This window comes from Vombatus ursinus, unplaced genomic scaffold (assembly GCF_900497805.2).
Source record: "Vombatus ursinus unplaced genomic scaffold, bare-nosed wombat genome assembly UNPS02014807.1, whole genome shotgun sequence".
NCBI classification, from domain to species: Eukaryota; Metazoa; Chordata; class Mammalia; order Diprotodontia; family Vombatidae; genus Vombatus; species Vombatus ursinus.
The window spans coordinates 63,963,326-63,979,987 of record NW_020954585.1 but is presented as its reverse complement, the minus strand read 5'-3'; the positions used below and the strand labels follow the sequence as shown (position 1 = coordinate 63,979,987).

At 33.8% G+C, this 16,662-nt stretch overlaps 1 protein-coding gene across 3 annotated transcripts in view; it reads right to left on the bottom strand.

The window, feature by feature from the left end:
• The window catches only part of LOC114052505 (serine/threonine-protein kinase SMG1), a 120,517-nt gene that overhangs the window by 31,206 nt on the left and 72,649 nt on the right, over window positions 1-16,662 (bottom strand). For all 3 annotated transcript variants that reach the window (XM_027875163.1, XM_027875162.1, XM_027875164.1), the window contains 12 exons: window positions 15,942-16,089; window positions 15,428-15,587; window positions 14,587-14,707; window positions 13,359-13,607; window positions 11,745-12,029; window positions 11,237-11,381; window positions 10,968-11,106; window positions 8,794-9,024; window positions 8,123-8,300; window positions 1,924-2,085; window positions 1,334-1,551; window positions 850-1,004 (listed from right to left, as the gene is read on the bottom strand). In XM_027875163.1, coding sequence (XP_027730964.1) covers window positions 850-1,004; window positions 1,334-1,551; window positions 1,924-2,085; window positions 8,123-8,300; window positions 8,794-9,024; window positions 10,968-11,106; window positions 11,237-11,381; window positions 11,745-12,029; window positions 13,359-13,607; window positions 14,587-14,707; window positions 15,428-15,587; window positions 15,942-16,089 — 2,191 coding nt within the window. The remainder of the gene's footprint in view (window positions 1-849; window positions 1,005-1,333; window positions 1,552-1,923; window positions 2,086-8,122; window positions 8,301-8,793; window positions 9,025-10,967; window positions 11,107-11,236; window positions 11,382-11,744; window positions 12,030-13,358; window positions 13,608-14,586; window positions 14,708-15,427; window positions 15,588-15,941; window positions 16,090-16,662) is intronic.

Below are 16,662 nucleotides of genomic sequence, written 5' to 3'. Positions count from 1 at the left end.
ACACACACACACACACACACACACACACACACACACACACACACACAATTTCTAGATTTATGAATCACAAACAGGAGACAATTATAAATAACTAGCAATGAAACTTGTTTAGAAATAAAACACTAAAAACTAGAAATACACTATACATCTATAAACTCATGTAAATTCTTCTAGAACAGGAGAAAAAACAATTCTACTGCATAGAGATTACACAATGGCTTGGCTTCTAGTATTTTCTAAGTATAAATTGGTGCTGTATGGTTTTGTAATCAATGTAGACTTATGGATACTATTGCCTTTCAATTAGTTTATCTTTATTTCCAAGCCCACCTCCCAGACCTGTCAGCCTCTTCATTTACAACTGTGTCTCTGCCTTTGGCAACTGCCTTCAAATTTATTTTTTGGACTAAGTTGTCTTGAAAAAATTAATTTCAAATAAGATACTATATATTAATATGGAAAGATTATATACAAAAATATTTCATGTATTTCTTTCAATAACTTTTACATACATAGAACTTAAGTAGCACCTGATGCTACAGAACTACTAAAAAATGAAACTAATATTGTCAAGTGAGTAGAGCTCTACTTAAATGTTACCAGATCAAAAACAAGCTAAACTGCAATGTGGAAAATAGATGTTTTAAAGCAAAAAAAGAGTAATATCCATTTCTTCTTAAATTTTCTTGATTAATTTCTCCTATAGACACCAGAAATTAAAGTAGAAACAATGTGCACTTTTAAAAAAATTCTGGTTTCAATATTATTAAAAGTTTAATATAAGAATGTTTTAGTTGGATGCAACTGGGTCAGAAAGTGTAAGATCTAAGACAAAAACTAAAAACATACTTGCGTAAGGTGTTGTTGTTTTGGACTCTCTTCACTTCATCCTCTAATTGCTGAATCCGTCTCAAGACATACATGTGCTGTTGCAGTAGAACTCCTAACCATAGCTCATCCCAAAGAACAGTAACCCTGCGAAGCTCTGCTACTAGCATTTGGACCTATATAAACATCACAATGTGCTTATTCTTAGAATATGTAAGGCATAATTCTTAAAGTCTAATTTTTATTTTAAATTACAACATTCCAAATTAGTGATTCCACAATATCAAGATGACTGAACACTGTATTTGAGTAATTTTGAATTTTAAAAATTTTAAAAATTAATCTTGAAATTTGAAATTCAAATTTCAAATAGCTTAACAAAATATGAAGTAAATTATGTAATAAACTTGATTCCTCAAATATGATTTCCAGAATACTATTAAAAGTATATTTTAGTCCTGAGAAAACTATACTTCAATTTAAAAACAAAAACAAAATCCTTTACCTGTAACACCATTGTTGGGTTTGCTGAAGATAGCTTATCTACAATTTTGCTGTAGCAATCTTGCATCATAGCTTGGTCTTCATTTAAGACATTTTTAGGCTCATCTTTATTACTATCTTGAGAAGCTGGGGGACTTCCTCCCTCACATTCAGCACCTAATAATTCTTCACCTTGAATATTGCCCAGCAAGGTAGGAATTGCAGAAGGAAATTTGTTCCCTAGAATGAAGACAACATACAAATTATAAAAACAGTTCTCCCATGTGCATATAATAAACAAAAGTGAGAAAAAGAATCATTAAAACCAAGCCATTAAAAACAAGATTCAAACTAACTCATTCCAAGTCAATTTCTTTTCTTTGTATTATCTAGGATTTAAAAATTAATGTACTACAAATACTACAATAATCTTTATTAAAAATCAGACAAAGAAAAATGACAAAATGGCATTAAAGACAACTCTAATAAAGTTACAGTGCATGAGGGAATGTTCACACAACACAAAATTATAGTAAACAAAAATTACTATCAATAGGACAACATGGATTTAACTAGCTTCACTCAAGGGGAAAGCATTCTAACATTCCATACCTGAAGACTGGGATTCAGTACTAAGTGAAATAGTACCCACTATCGCAGGATACAATATAAGGTGAGGGGAGTCTTGAGCCACTCGACAGAGTAGGTTACAAATACTTTGGCGAACATATACTTCAGGGTGGTTTAAACGGGAGAAAAGCTGTGGAATAATACCTTTGGAAAAAGAGAAATAAAGAAGCTTGAATAAACTGTTTAAACTGCATTAAATCCACACTTTTTTCTGGGGGGAAAAAAAAGAACCTGAAACATCCAACCCATCAGAACTATCAGGAAAATGGTTAGTTTTCTGGGAAGCAGCATAGAACAGAAAAAAAGCTGAATTTGGAGTCACAGTTCAAATCCCAGCACTGCCAGCTGACCTAGGGCAAATCACTATACCTTCAAAGCTTCATAAAATGAAGGCTTTGACTTAATAGATACCATGTACTGACCCTCCTAGCTCCAGCTCTGTGATATCACTTCTTACAGTGAAACGTCCTTTGAGATTTTTTTTTTTTATCTTACCCCTCCACCCCTCAATCCTAGGTGTAAAGATCATTTGAATTCCTCGAAGACAGAAGAAAATAGCAGATGGGTTTTAATTTTTCTCAATTTTATGGGAATTAGAACACATAACCATTGCTGAACCCTCTCAGTGAATTTACATATTAAATAAACCAAGAAAAAAAAACATTTCATACTCTTTAAGTATTTTAATCCAGGGGATGCTCATCAGTTTGGGAATGGCTAAACAAATTGTGGCATATGAGTATGATGGAGTACCACTGTGCTATAAGATATGATGAGGGAGGTGATTTCAGAATAAAAAAAACCAAAAACATGGATGAACTGATGCAAAGTGAAGTGAGAAGAATCAGAAGATCATTGTACACAGTAACAGCAATGCTGTAATGATGATCAACTGTGAGAGACTTGGCCACTCTGATCAATACAATGATCCAAGACAATTCCAAAGAACTCATGATGAAAAAATGCTATCCACCCCTACAGAGAGAACTGAGTGCAAAATGAAGTATAATTTTCTCTCTTTCTTTCTTAGCAGTATGGCTAATATGGAAATTTCCTATGCATAATTTCACATGTATAACTGATATACTGTTTACCTTTTCAGTGGGGGGGAGGGAGAGAATCTGGAACTCAAAAAGTAAAAAGACAAGAATGTTAAAAATAAATAATAAATTTTAAGAAAATAAAAAAGGCAAAAAACAGGGGGGAAGCAACATGAAGGTAAACTCTCTCCCCTCAAGATTTTAAATAAATAATTACATAAATTATAGTTATTTATACACTGAAGTGTACACAAAATTTCACATTACTGAATACATGATGGGAACAGTGAGCCAGTAGGAAACAAGTACAGTTTTTAAAAGTTTTTGTTAACTTCTGAGTAATACTTTTATGACAATTTCTTACTGGACATTTGTGTCAGGACAGAAAACACTTGCATTTCCCCTTAATGTAGTAATGGATAGAGCTACCCTTGGAGTTAGGAAGCCTCAGTTCAAGGTCTCTGACACAAACTTGCAGTGTAACCCAGGACAAGTCACTTAAACTCTCAGTAACCCTCAGGTGCCAAGACTTTTAACTGCTTGCAGTTATTGCTCTGCTTTGGTAAAGTGGATCGCCTGTAAGAAAACAGGCAATTTACTATACTGATGAAATTACAGGTTTCTTTAAAAAAAAAAATGAAAATAAAAAAATTTAAAGGTCAGGGAAGAACTTAATATGACCTATTTAAAAAAAAAAGATCTATTTTTGATCAAAATTTAAGCCATGAAAAATTGTCATTTATTGCCAAACTAAGCCAACATTCCTACATGGAAAGGTTCAAACCAATGCCTGCCAAACTTCAATAAAAACATTTTGATCATGTATGTGCTCAAAAATTGCTAGTACTACTGTACTAATAATAGGTAGGAATAAAAAAAAGATAAAGATAAAAATAAAATATTTGGTTCTAGAATCAATAGGGAACTACTGGAGTTTGTTGAGTAGGTAAATGACAAGGTCACACATGCACGTTAAATAGCTTTATTAATTGTATATTAGATGGATTAGAGAAGGAACAGACTTGAGGTAGGGCGAATGATTAGGAAGCTATTCTAATAATTTAGGCAACAGGTAACAAGGTCCTAAGAGCAGTGGTTGTAAGAGTAAAGTGAGAAAGGCACTTATTTGAGAGAAGTTGTGTAGGCAGAAATGGTAAGATTTAGCAACTGATTGAATCAAAGATAACAGCCTTTAAATGTGACCTGAGTGAACCAAGGCTCTGTGTCCAGAGACAGCAAAACAGCTGGTCAAAATCCCAGAGTGGTATACTGACCAAGGAAGGCAACAGGAACAGCAGTGATAAGTGTGACACTTAAGATTAGGGTAGTCTAACTATGCAGAGATTCCAAACACTAAAAAGGGCCCTAAAGATTCAGTTCATTGAACTTGGGGGAGATGGAGAACAGGGCAAGAACCCAGTTGACTTAGGGTAAAAACAAGCAGAGCTGAACACCACACCCAAAACACAGCAGAGGCAGAGCCTGGTCCCTGCACAAAGCCTGAATCCAGGAAATCAAAACTGTACAGATGAGTAAACTGAAGATACCAAACATAATAAAAATTATTGTAAATTCAGAGATGATCCAAATTCCAAGCCTAGAAAGAAAAAGTAACTCTGCAATAAGGACTAAATAAATAACTAGAAAAAAATGAAGCAAGAGAAAAAATTAAATACAAGTTCTTAAGGAAAGAACTGGAAGAAGAATAAATAGCTCAGAGGAGAATGTGATAAAATCTTATATAAATAGTGGACTCCCTAAAATCTAAAGTACACCAAACAAAAATCAATGATCCTACAAGACAGCAAGAAATATTAGAACATAATCAAAAGACTGGATATGAGAAAATGTAAGATATTGCTTATTAAAAAAATAACCAAGGAGAGATAATTTAAGAATCATTGGACTCCTTGAAAACCATGATCAAAAAATCATAAATGAAAAACTCCTCAATCTATTAGTACCAAAGGTAAAGATACCAGAGTAAAGATACAAGGAATCCAGCTATTACCACCAGAAAGAAACCCCTAAAAGGAAAAACACTAGGAACGTCACAGCCTAAATTTAGAGTTCTTGTATCAAAGAAAAAAATCAAGCATCCAGAAAGAAGCACTTCAAGTACCAAGGGACCACAGTCAGTATCACAGTAAGACCTGACAATTTTAATTGTAGGTATTGTGGAGGGGTTTGGGGGAGAGCTCAAGCAAGTCAATGCTTTTACTGCGCCATCTTGGCTCTGCCCCCTCTGACAATTTTAATTATAAACAAGAGATCTTAGAACAAAATATTGCTAGAGAGTAGTCAAAAAGCACACAGAAAGAAGGCAAGAGATAGAGATCTATAATCAAGAATAATCTGCTTGGTAAGCCAAGTATTTGAAGCATTTCTGATGAAAAAACCAGAGCTGAGCAAGAACTTTGAAATACAAACACAAGAGCAATTGAAAGGGGTTATATGGTGATGTAATATAGGGGAGAGAGGGAGGTTAGCAATAATAATGTGCCTCCCCTCCAAAAATTAAGAGGGTCATTAAAACATTTTGTGACATATACAGAAGAAAACAAGAGAGCAAGAAGAAAACAAGAAGCACAGAAAAGCAGGATGGTTTTGAAAGTAAAATGTGGAATTTATTCTTTTATAAAGCAAGCAGAAAGAAATGAATATTCATGGTCTCATATATAATCCTCTGTCTATATCCTGCTTATGTGTGTGGAAATGTTCATTTTTTGGTGTTTAAATGCACAGTGGATAGAGCACTGGCCCTGGAGTCAGGAGGACCCAAGTTCAAATCTGGCCTCAGACATATAACCCTCAATAGCTGTGTGACTCTGGGCAAGTTACTTAACCCCAACGGTCTCCATTTCTTCTTTTCCCACTCAATTCTGAGTCCCTTGTAATCTGGCTTCCAAACTTGCTATCTACAACTTCTTAATTGTGAAATCAAACAATTTATTCTTTCTGCGTGCTTCTTGACTTCTCTCTAGCAAGATAGCCTTGACTGCTTTCTTCCTCCTGGATATTTACTCTCTCCCAGGTTTTAATGATACTACTGTCTCTCCTAATTCTCCCTCCTCTCTGCCCACTTCAGACTCCTTTGCAGAATCATTATTTATGTCCTACCCCTCAACTAAGTTTATCTCCAAAATCTCTTTCCTAAGCTCTTTTCTCTCTCTATGCGGTCTTGCCAGCTCAATTATTTCTACGCTTATATACTCACCGCTAGTCTCTCTTGAACTTTAGTTTCATATCACTAACTGTATATTGGACACCTCCAAATGAATGTTTTATTAAGGATCTCCCAACTCAACATGTCCAAAACAGAACTCATTTTCTGCCCCCTAAACCCACCTACCCTATAAACCTTCCTATTTAAGAGTACCACTCCTCTTAACACAGTTTCACAATCTTTAAGTAATCTTTAAATCTTTTTCCTTCATCATCTATATCCAACAAATTAGTCTTGTCAATTCTATCGTTCACAATCTCACTCGCACCTATGTATGCTTTTCACTACTCTAAGACCAACAGACTAGTTTATGCTCTCACCAACTCTCACCTGAATAATTTCAACAACCTCCTTAGTAGAATAAATGCTTTCAGTCTATCCTCTCTCCAATTCATTCTCTACAAAGCTGTCACAAAAACTCCCTAAAGCACAAGTTTGAACATGAAAATCTCTTGCTTAAGAACCATCAATGGCTCCCTATTGCCTTCATAATAAAACAAATTCTACAGTTTGGGATTTAAAGCCCTTCATAATCTGGCTCTAGACTACTTTTCCAGGTTTACTGCATACCATCATCCTTCATGCAATATATATCCCAGTCAAACTATCTAATTTCATCTCCCACTTTCAAGATTTCACAAAGACATTCCTCATGCCTGGAATGTACTCTATCCTCAGCTCTATTTCTTAAGAGTTCCTAGTTTCCATCACGGCTTATTTATTTAACTCATGTGCCATTTCTAAGGAAAATCTTCCCTGATTCCTCTAGTTTTATATATCTCTAGGAGAACTTAAGCTTCGTCTGGGCAGGGACTGTTTTTCATTATTTTGTGTCCCCTATATGTCAGGCACAATGCCTTTGCAAATAGCAGATGGTTAATTAACGTGTAGTATGATTAGGCCTGTCTGTACTGAAAATCCTGCTAGCTTCGTAGAATCATTGTAAGAAAGGAAACTTCAATACTCTGGTATTAGTACAAGTATGTAAGAATTTCCTTCGTATGACAGCACAGAACCATGTACAAAAGCCCTTATTCAGGTCAAGGACTTTGAGTAAAAGTGAAATCCAAAGCAAATTAATACCATTTTAAAGAATATAATTTTTATCATTGTCTCAAAGGAAGATGTGAATAGAGGATCTGGATAAAAGTAATCTGTGAAATTAATTATTTTCATTCACTCTAAAATTCATTCTTGCATAAAATTCTCTTCCCAGTCTTTTCCCTTTCTGCCTATTTCTCCTTTATGAAAAGATTGAGTATATAACTCTTTAAAGTGTGCCAAGGACTTTACAGATATTATCTCATCTGATCCAAACATCAACTCTGTGATAAATTCTACAGGTATGAGTATTTCCATTTTTCAGATGAAGAATCTGAGTCTGGGGAAGGAGGAAGGTGTTAAAGTGATTTCGCCCATGGCAACATAGCTGGTTCCTGGTGAGGCAGAATTAGAACACAAGTCTTTCCTGTCTCCACCCAGTACTTTTTTCACTACATCATGTAGCCCGTTAGTAAATAGACATTATTTATAGTATAAAAGATGATGTATGATGAGCTATAATGTAGACTCCCATGTTTAAATATAATTAGATTTTTACTCTGTTGTTGTTGTTCAATCATTTTTCAGTTGTGTCCAACTCTTCATGACCCCATTTTGGGTTTTCTTCACAAAGATAATGGAATACTTTGCCATTTCCGTTTCTAGCTCATTTTACAGATGAGGAAACTGAGGCAAGTGACTTGCTTAGGGTCACATGGCTAGTAAGTATCTGAGGCCAGATTAGAACCCAAGAAGGAGAATCTTTCTGACTTCAGGCCCTACACTCTATCCACTGCACCACCTAGCTGCCATTAGTTTCCTATATATTCCATTAGAAGTATTGGTTTTTACAAAGCTTCATTTCAAATGTTACCTCTCCATGGAGCAGTGGGTGTTGTTTCCAAGCCATGTTCCAGATATTGTCTAAGTTCTCCAGCATGTTTAACAAGCAATCTCAATAACCTTAATGTTGCCATTACAATAACATCATCAGTACTCTGTTCAGACCTATTACTTAAATGCAATCTGGGATCATCTTCATCTAGAGGAATCTAAAAAAAATCAACAAAATGGGAGGGGGAAAAGAGGCAGGGAGAGAGAGAGTGAGTTTAAAAAAAAAAAAAACTTATACAGTTATCCCCTTCCACCTGTGATCTGGAAAATCCACATAAAACTTTTTCGCCCTCCATTAGTACCAGAGAAGTCTGAATTATTACGATATTAAAAGATAAAATATATTGATATCATTATATGTATATATATATAGATATATATATATAGATAGATAGATATAGATATAGATATATGCACTTCTTAATTTCTAAACTTTTTCTGTGTTGTCTGCTGGCCTTTGTGTGTCGTCTATGGCTTCCGTAAAATTCCCCCAAAATTCTCATTTAACTTGTTTATGCTGATTCAAGATATATCAAAACTGCTACGGGAAAAGTTGTGATGTGGAAGGGATAATTGTAATATGATTCCCGTACACTAGGAAAGCAACTTTGACAAATTGGTTTTTCAAAAAGGCATTATTATATTTCATACCTGTCCGGCGTTGAGTTTAAGGAAAGTAAAATATGCACTACAGGACAGTTTGTAGAGGTTAAAGATTCTATCTACAACTTTTCGCCACACTTTAATTAGTCCCTCTGTTGCATTTTCATCGAGATCTGAAAGCCATGAGCAGCTTGCCAATAACTGGCGCCATATGACATCAACCATATCATCTTCTTCATTGTCTTCACTCTCAGTTATCTGAAGTGTTATATCTTCATCCTGAATGAAAATTAGGAAAAAATACTATTTTCAACTCAAAAAGTGAAAATTGAAGTGTATGTCTTTAAAATACACATGTATATTTCTGCAGACATATAAATAATTCACAAAATTGCTTTAAGTCAGGAAACTTAGTTTCCAATCCTCTTGCTGACACTTTCGAGCTACATACAGTCGGGTAAGGTACATAATTTCTCTGTGCCTCAACTGTCTTAGATATCAAGTGGCTACACCATGGGACTGTTATTGTATGGAAATCACTTGATAAACTTCAATGTGCATTTGTATCTGTGCAAGTGTGTGTACTTGTATAACATGCATTTGTATCTGTGTGAGAGACGCATATCTTAATCAAAAGTTGGCCAGAAGTTGGTGAAATTTTTCCAGCCACAGTAACTGAAATTATTTATTAAAACACAGAGAAGGTTGCAATCTCTGCCAGTGGAAAAAACATCCATTTCAATGAAATAAAAGATCCTGGCCATTTCCTATGGGAAGCCTTACCTGATCTCCCTGGTTATTAGAGCCTTTTCTTGCCTCAAATTTGAATTTACTTATCCATAACTGTTGTTGCAGACTCCCCAATAAAACATAAAATCCTTGAATGCAAGTTTTTTTTGTTTTGTGCTTGAATCCCAGTGATTCAAGTGTCTACCAAACAGTAGGTGGTTAAGAAATGTTTTCTGAATGAATGTTAAGTATGAATACTATACATGCTGGAATTATATAAGAATTGATAAAATGGAGGAAATTCAGTTTGTACATCCTATCTTTAAGAATTGCAACTATAACACTTTGTAGAACTTAAAGTATTATAAATGTAATGTGTAACAAATAATTCTACCCTTAGTAAAACATTACAGACCAAGATAAAAATTCTGCTTTTCAAAAAACATACTCACTAATAACCAGTGGCATGGTAATACATACACGCAAGCAAAGAATAAAGGAAATTCAAGAAAATCTTGCTGACTCACTAACGTACCACCCACAAGAACTGAAAAACCAGATGCCATGGATTCATCAGATTAAAAATGACCGAAGCTAAGGCAGTAATGACTCTGTGAATAATACCACAGATTTACTCCAAAACCATTACAGTACTTTAGTACTATACAGTACTTTAGATACCATGAAATCTAAACTAATGCCAAAACTGTATCTATATTCTTTAGGCAAAAGAATGTGTCATGAAATATAATTCAAAACAAATAATATAGTAGTTAAACCAATTATAGACTGTCATATAGTTAGAATGGAACCTAAAGATCATCTAATCTAAAATCCTTCTCATTCTGCAAATAAGGAACTTGACAAACAAAGAGATAAGTCATATAACTAGTTGGTCAGAACCAAGACTAGAACCCTGGCCTTCTGACTCTGCAAATTCAAGTGCTTTTCCCTCTACCAAACTATCATGAACTGAATGGCCTCAACAAATCTCTTAATGCAAAAGAAGTTAAACTAACTTTGTCACCATTGCAATTTAATAGGGACATGTTATACTCTAAATCCAACTTTGTTGTTCAGTCGTTTTTCAGTCATTTCCAAGTCTTCATGACCCCATTTGGGGTTTTCCTGGAAAAGATAATGAGTGGTTTGCCATTTCCTTCTCCAGCTCATTTTACAGTTGAGGAAACTAAAGCAAACAGGGTTAAGTGACTTGTCCAGGATCACACAAAACCAATTTAATTCCATCTTAATGAATATGACCTTGAGCCAACAACACTTTTAGATTTCTCAGCTGCTGTGTGAAGCCTCTTAAAACAAGCATTATCCTGCTATTTTAAAATCAAAAGTTCTCAGTCAAAATAACAACTATATAACTCCAAACAATGTTTTACTAAGAGCAGTCTGCAACAAATTTCCTTAAAAGGAAATGAAGCAACAATAACACTCTAGTTGTATTAGAAGTGACCTCTAAAACTTTTTTTTTTACTTGCCTGAATTCCAGCTGGCCGGCATACAGCCTGACCAAGAATACCATATATTTTTTCTCTATCTTCTTCAGCTATGTTATCTGGAAGTAGACTCTGCACCTCAGACTTCTCTCTGGGTAGAAGACGGACACCTTCCCCTTGACTGTAAAAATTAATACTTCATTATTCCACCTACCCCAAATTTAATAATGATACACTAAATCTTTATCTCATAATACACTTTAACCTCTTCAATAAATTTCATCTCAATTAAATATTTGAAGTGTACATACCTAGCATTATCAACCACCTTTCTGCCCCATCTGTATGCCCAACTAGCCAGTGCTGCCCAAGATTTGGCAACTTCAGGTGCCTGGACTGAAGAGAGGTGATACAACTGTCCCAATATGAAGTCAGGTTCTCCAACTCCAATATTTACTGTCAAGATTAAGAAAAAATAGCAAATGTTAAATACCCATAAAAGTTGCTTCTGTTAACATTTACATAAAATAGCTGCTAGATATGTTAAAACAATGTGGTTTTGGATAAGTAGGATACAGTAAAGCTCTATAAAACAAAAGCAGAATGAATTCTACATAGAAGCATTTTAATACAAAGTGCCTATTTGTTAGCAACACAAAATAATATAAATCACTACATACAATATTAAAATACTTATTTACTAGTGTTACTAGTCACAATAATCTTTAAAATCTGAAATCATAACAGTTCAGTGGTTAACATTTTAAAATTTAAACTTATTTTTAAATAAAAACTTTAAAAATTAAAAAGGAATTATACCTGTAGATTCACTCTCAATCCGGGGATATTCCTCTTCTATTGCATTGCCAGATGGCAGTGAAATCAAAGTATGTATGTTTTTAGACAAAGTAGAAAGACCTGTGAAATTCTGTTGCTGTTGGGCTCTGTATACCTGTTTCAACTGCCCTGAAATTTCTTTCCATTCTGCTTGGATCCATTTAGCCAGGGTCAGAATTGATTTAGCTACTGCATATTCTGCTTTGGCAGACTTGCAAAAGGCTATGGCACAAGAACTCAACATTTCCATCGCATGCGTTGACTGACCTGAGTAAGACAACAAACTACAATTTAAAAGAATCCTTTAAAAGTAAACACCCACATTTATTTTGGGGTGAAAACACTAGATATCAGGATGGTAATGATCACCAGATGCCAAAAAGAAGAGAGGGGAAAAATAACAAGTTTTTCACCTTGTTTTTCAAATACTACAAGTCATTCTACTTTTGGTCTAAAACACCACATTCTAAGGTAGACTGCCACCAAACCACAAAACATGCTCCCTAACACAGTCAATGAAGCAGGATTCTCTTAGAAAATAAGTGCCATTAGGGAAAATCGTGCCTTAACCCTTTAAATTCTTAAGATTTCTTAAAATGAAACATCCCAATGAAAACATTTTATCTTTAAAAAACACAGACAAAACCCTAAATTGTTTCTTTTCAGGCAAAAGTTTTAATTATGGCTAGAAGCAATCTTAAGCAAGTTTTCTACCTTCAGAATACTTCATATCTACATTCCTCAAAATTATGTGTTAAATTTAAGAACTATAAATATACAATGTTAGTAAAATGAAGTAAATAAGAAAAAAAAGGAATTGCACAGTGCTAAGAAGTCAAAACTTTGAGGTGGATCTTTGAAGAGGGCATAAGACTTCAGTATAATTACTAATAATATATAAGGTTGATTTCTAGTGTTTACATAGGATACCCATTTCATGTTTCCAATGACCTATATTCTTAATAGACAATTTATAACTTCCTTGTTACAAAGAAACAGTACAATATGTATGCTCAGTGAAAAATAATGGGTCAGAGGAATATGTCTATTCCATACAGTAAAGAAGACTAGAAATACTAAAGAATGTAATTAAGATAAGATAAATTACCACTACATTAAATGGAACATCAGAATACAATTTCCACAGAGATAGGGGCTAACCTTATTATTTTATTGATACAGGGAACTCTAGGAAGAACACAACCTACAGTCTCAGAAGGCTGACTGGAGCAGTGGTGCTAAAATCAGATAGAAACGGATGCCTGTGGGCAGCATATTGACTTAGAAAACCACAAATTAACATTGTCCATGTTGTATTTTATTTTGATTTATTATGTTAAATATTTATTGTAAAATAAATAATATATTTTACTCATGAGTTTTCTGTTCTGACCTAGAGCACGAAGAGGTTAAAGAACTTGGCCAGTCACAAAAGCCAGTATGTAGAAGAGGTTGGGCTTGACCCCACTTCTTGGTCCAGGTCTCAATCCACTACATGATGCTGCCTCTTACAAACTCTAGATCTGGCTAACCATTTAACTCAATTTTTTTTTTTTAGTTTAACATTAAGTCTATTAATATGAACATTATACTAACCTGCTGTATATAACAGTTTGGTTTTTTCTATATCAAGCTCAGGTCCCCATTTTTCATCGATCTGGCCTTGCGTTGACAATTTTTTAAAATACTGGACTAAATCTTGGGCAGTAGTAGTTTTTCCCAATTGGACTTCACTACATTGTGCTAGCAATCTTGTGGCCAGTGCTACATTTCCCCGTTTTCTGGCAAATTTTGCTGCTGTTAGACCCAGTTCCATAAGGTGACTTCTAATTGGAACAGTTTGTTCTGGAAAGAGGAAAATAAATAAACATTTGTTAATTTAAACATTATGACATCCAGCCAGGAACAGGATCAAATTGCATCCACTTACATTATTATAACACCTGAGGCTCTGCCAATGAAAACTTTCACATGGAAAGGTATCACATTGGCCCAAACACAGACCACATTTTCGCTACTCCCTCTCCTACTCCTTCACTACTCTTCTCCTGCATGACTTAGACAAAACCTGACTTTTATAGAGTAGTCATGTTTTAAAACCATACCCTAGAAATGCATGGAATTTCAGTATAATTTGGTTATATGTGTAAAAGTATCACCCTTTTTTAACAGGTGGCTTAATAGTTCTTAGCTAAAAAACCAAATAACAACTTGCCCATGCAAAGAGCTAATAAGTATTAGAGGGATTAAAGTCTTTTGACTCAGCACCCAGTACTCCTTCCTTTATATGTTGTGTGAAAGAAAAAAAAAAAAACAATAAAACTTATTGGTATTTCAAGAAATATGAAAGTAAGTTTTGCACAATCAATATATGATTACTAGACACAATTCTTTTCTAATGTATAGTCATGTATTTATTTTTCTTTGAAAGAAATTTCATTTTAGGAATCAACTTGCAGTCAGATCAATATGATAACTGCTGAATATCTGATTCATAGATAGGCTATGAGACAGAAGATTGGGAGGGGACAGTAAATGAATAGATAAAATTTTCTAGTTTCTTTTTGCCTTTTCCTCTGGGGTCTATTTATTTGCATTCATATTGCAATATCAATAAAGAAGCACTGGCATTTAATTCTGGAAATGGGATTTTCATAACTACTTAAAGGCAAAAATAACTTTAAAAGCATTTTTCTTCACTACAGACAGGTATTATTCATAAACAGTTCTGTGAAAAACTATGCTGTTCCAAAGAAGTTAACAAAGTCTATGAATACTAATTTTGTATTCATTTAAATATTTATTTTGAAAGTAGTATGCATACCTTTAATTTTTTCAAGTAACTGACTCTGATACACAGTATATCTTAGTGCATGCATCCATGGTCTTACATCATGCTGCTTACATGAACGCAAAGCTTCACTAAAAAGTGGGATTAAACAGTCCTGCAAAAAAAAAAAAATTACATAAACTACAGTTTCATAAAAAATTGTTAGAAGTTGATTATTTGGGGGTAACGAACTCAAGTGGTCAGAAAATGACACAACTGACTAAACAAAAATATCCCAGGTAGTGATCTCAAATGAATGCTAAGGATCTATTAATAAGGTCAGTACGTAAATTCTCATTATACAAGGAGGTTCAGCCTATCTTTTGGTGCATTCACTATTACATTAAGTCTCTTCTCATACAGTTAACTCAAGCCTGAATGTTTTCAATGTGCACATGCTTTTTTTTTTTTTTTTTTTAAATCACTGTTTTAAATTAAAAGCCCATTGTCATACTCATTAATTCTGGTCAAAGTTAAGAGAATATAAGCATTTACCTATCATAAAAGACACAAAACAACTGTATATAAAATCTTTTTAAAAAGGCAATTTTAAAAAAAGCTGATTTCCTTCAACTCACTCTCCATTCATGAGCACAGCCAGCTCAAACTCAACAGAGATAACTGACAGCAATAATTTCTCAACCAAAATGAAACTAGATACAAAAAATACTGAGTTAACGAGCATAAGATATCAAGTGAAAAATTCAGGCACTAATGATGATATAAAAAGGTGCGCATAGCTATATTTTCTTCATAAGACCTTGATTAGAAAACTAGTCTAATCATGAATATTACTTCATAAAAGTTTCACAGATTGATACACACAGAAATATACCTCTGTTGAAAGCCTGTTTGATACAGTATTCTCCAAAGCAGATGAACAATACAGTTGCAGAGTGCTTAAAACTGGCAAAGACTGTGAAATAGTAAGAGTAGAGAGCCTCAGGGGTCCAATAGCTATACGTGATGTTTGCTTCAAATATTTTACAACATTTCTGGAAAAAAAAAAGTTTATTATTAATTAACTGTAACTTTTCAATCTGTGACTCAAAGTTAAATTATTTAAAAGTATGACACTAATATCTTATTAAGATGGGAACAATTTATTTTTCAATTATGAAATGACACTGACATACCATAATTTGAGCTTTTAAATTATTTTAACCTATTGCTCCTTTGAAACCACAATTCATCTGATCATTAGCATTCCTATGATTACATGAATTATACCCAGACAAAAGCAAGGCCAATGTAATTATACAATTAGAATATTCTTAACCCATTTTAGAAGCGACCAAGTACTACCAACTAAATGATAAACTCAAATCTAAATTGTTTCTTAAACTTACTCAGTTATAGATTGCCACTTCTGTTCCTGTTCTATATGATTCACAGCAGTTGCCAGACAAACTGAACTTCTCAACAACTGAACTTCAATGGATTTCTGAAGTTCCCTTGGATCTGGACTTAACATGTTAGGAAGTAGTTTTTTCATATCTATAAAAATGAAATGCATCTCATAAAAAACAGTATTTCACATTTTTATATTCTAATAAAATGTCATTGGATTTAGACAAGTTCAAAAAATACCAACACCACAGCAATCTTATCACTAACAAGTGCATTTTTCTTTTATATCTAAGAAAAACATCATTAATGCTGCTTCACTGTTATTAGAAAATAAAAATTCTCAGTCCAACAACTGAAATGTATTCTTGAAATCTAAGAAATCAGTTGTACTACAATATTGTGAATATTTCCTAAAAATACCAACTGAATTTTTTTTGTAAGTCAAAGACATGTACAAGTGAAAAAGTCTTTTATCTGAGGCATATCTAGACTTTGTGCCCAAATACTATTTAAATAGGGATGTCTTGGTCTTCCCTACTGTGTTTAGGAAGGTGAAACACATTATAACATAACTGTTTTAAGTTATACTGTATCAAACAAAATAAGAACCCTAACAGTAGTATGTAGTAGGAATTCTAGAAATCCTAATTCCCCTTTATCTTTTTCTTTAAAAACTGTTTCCCTTGATAATCTAGATTTTTTTTTAATCTATCTAGCTCT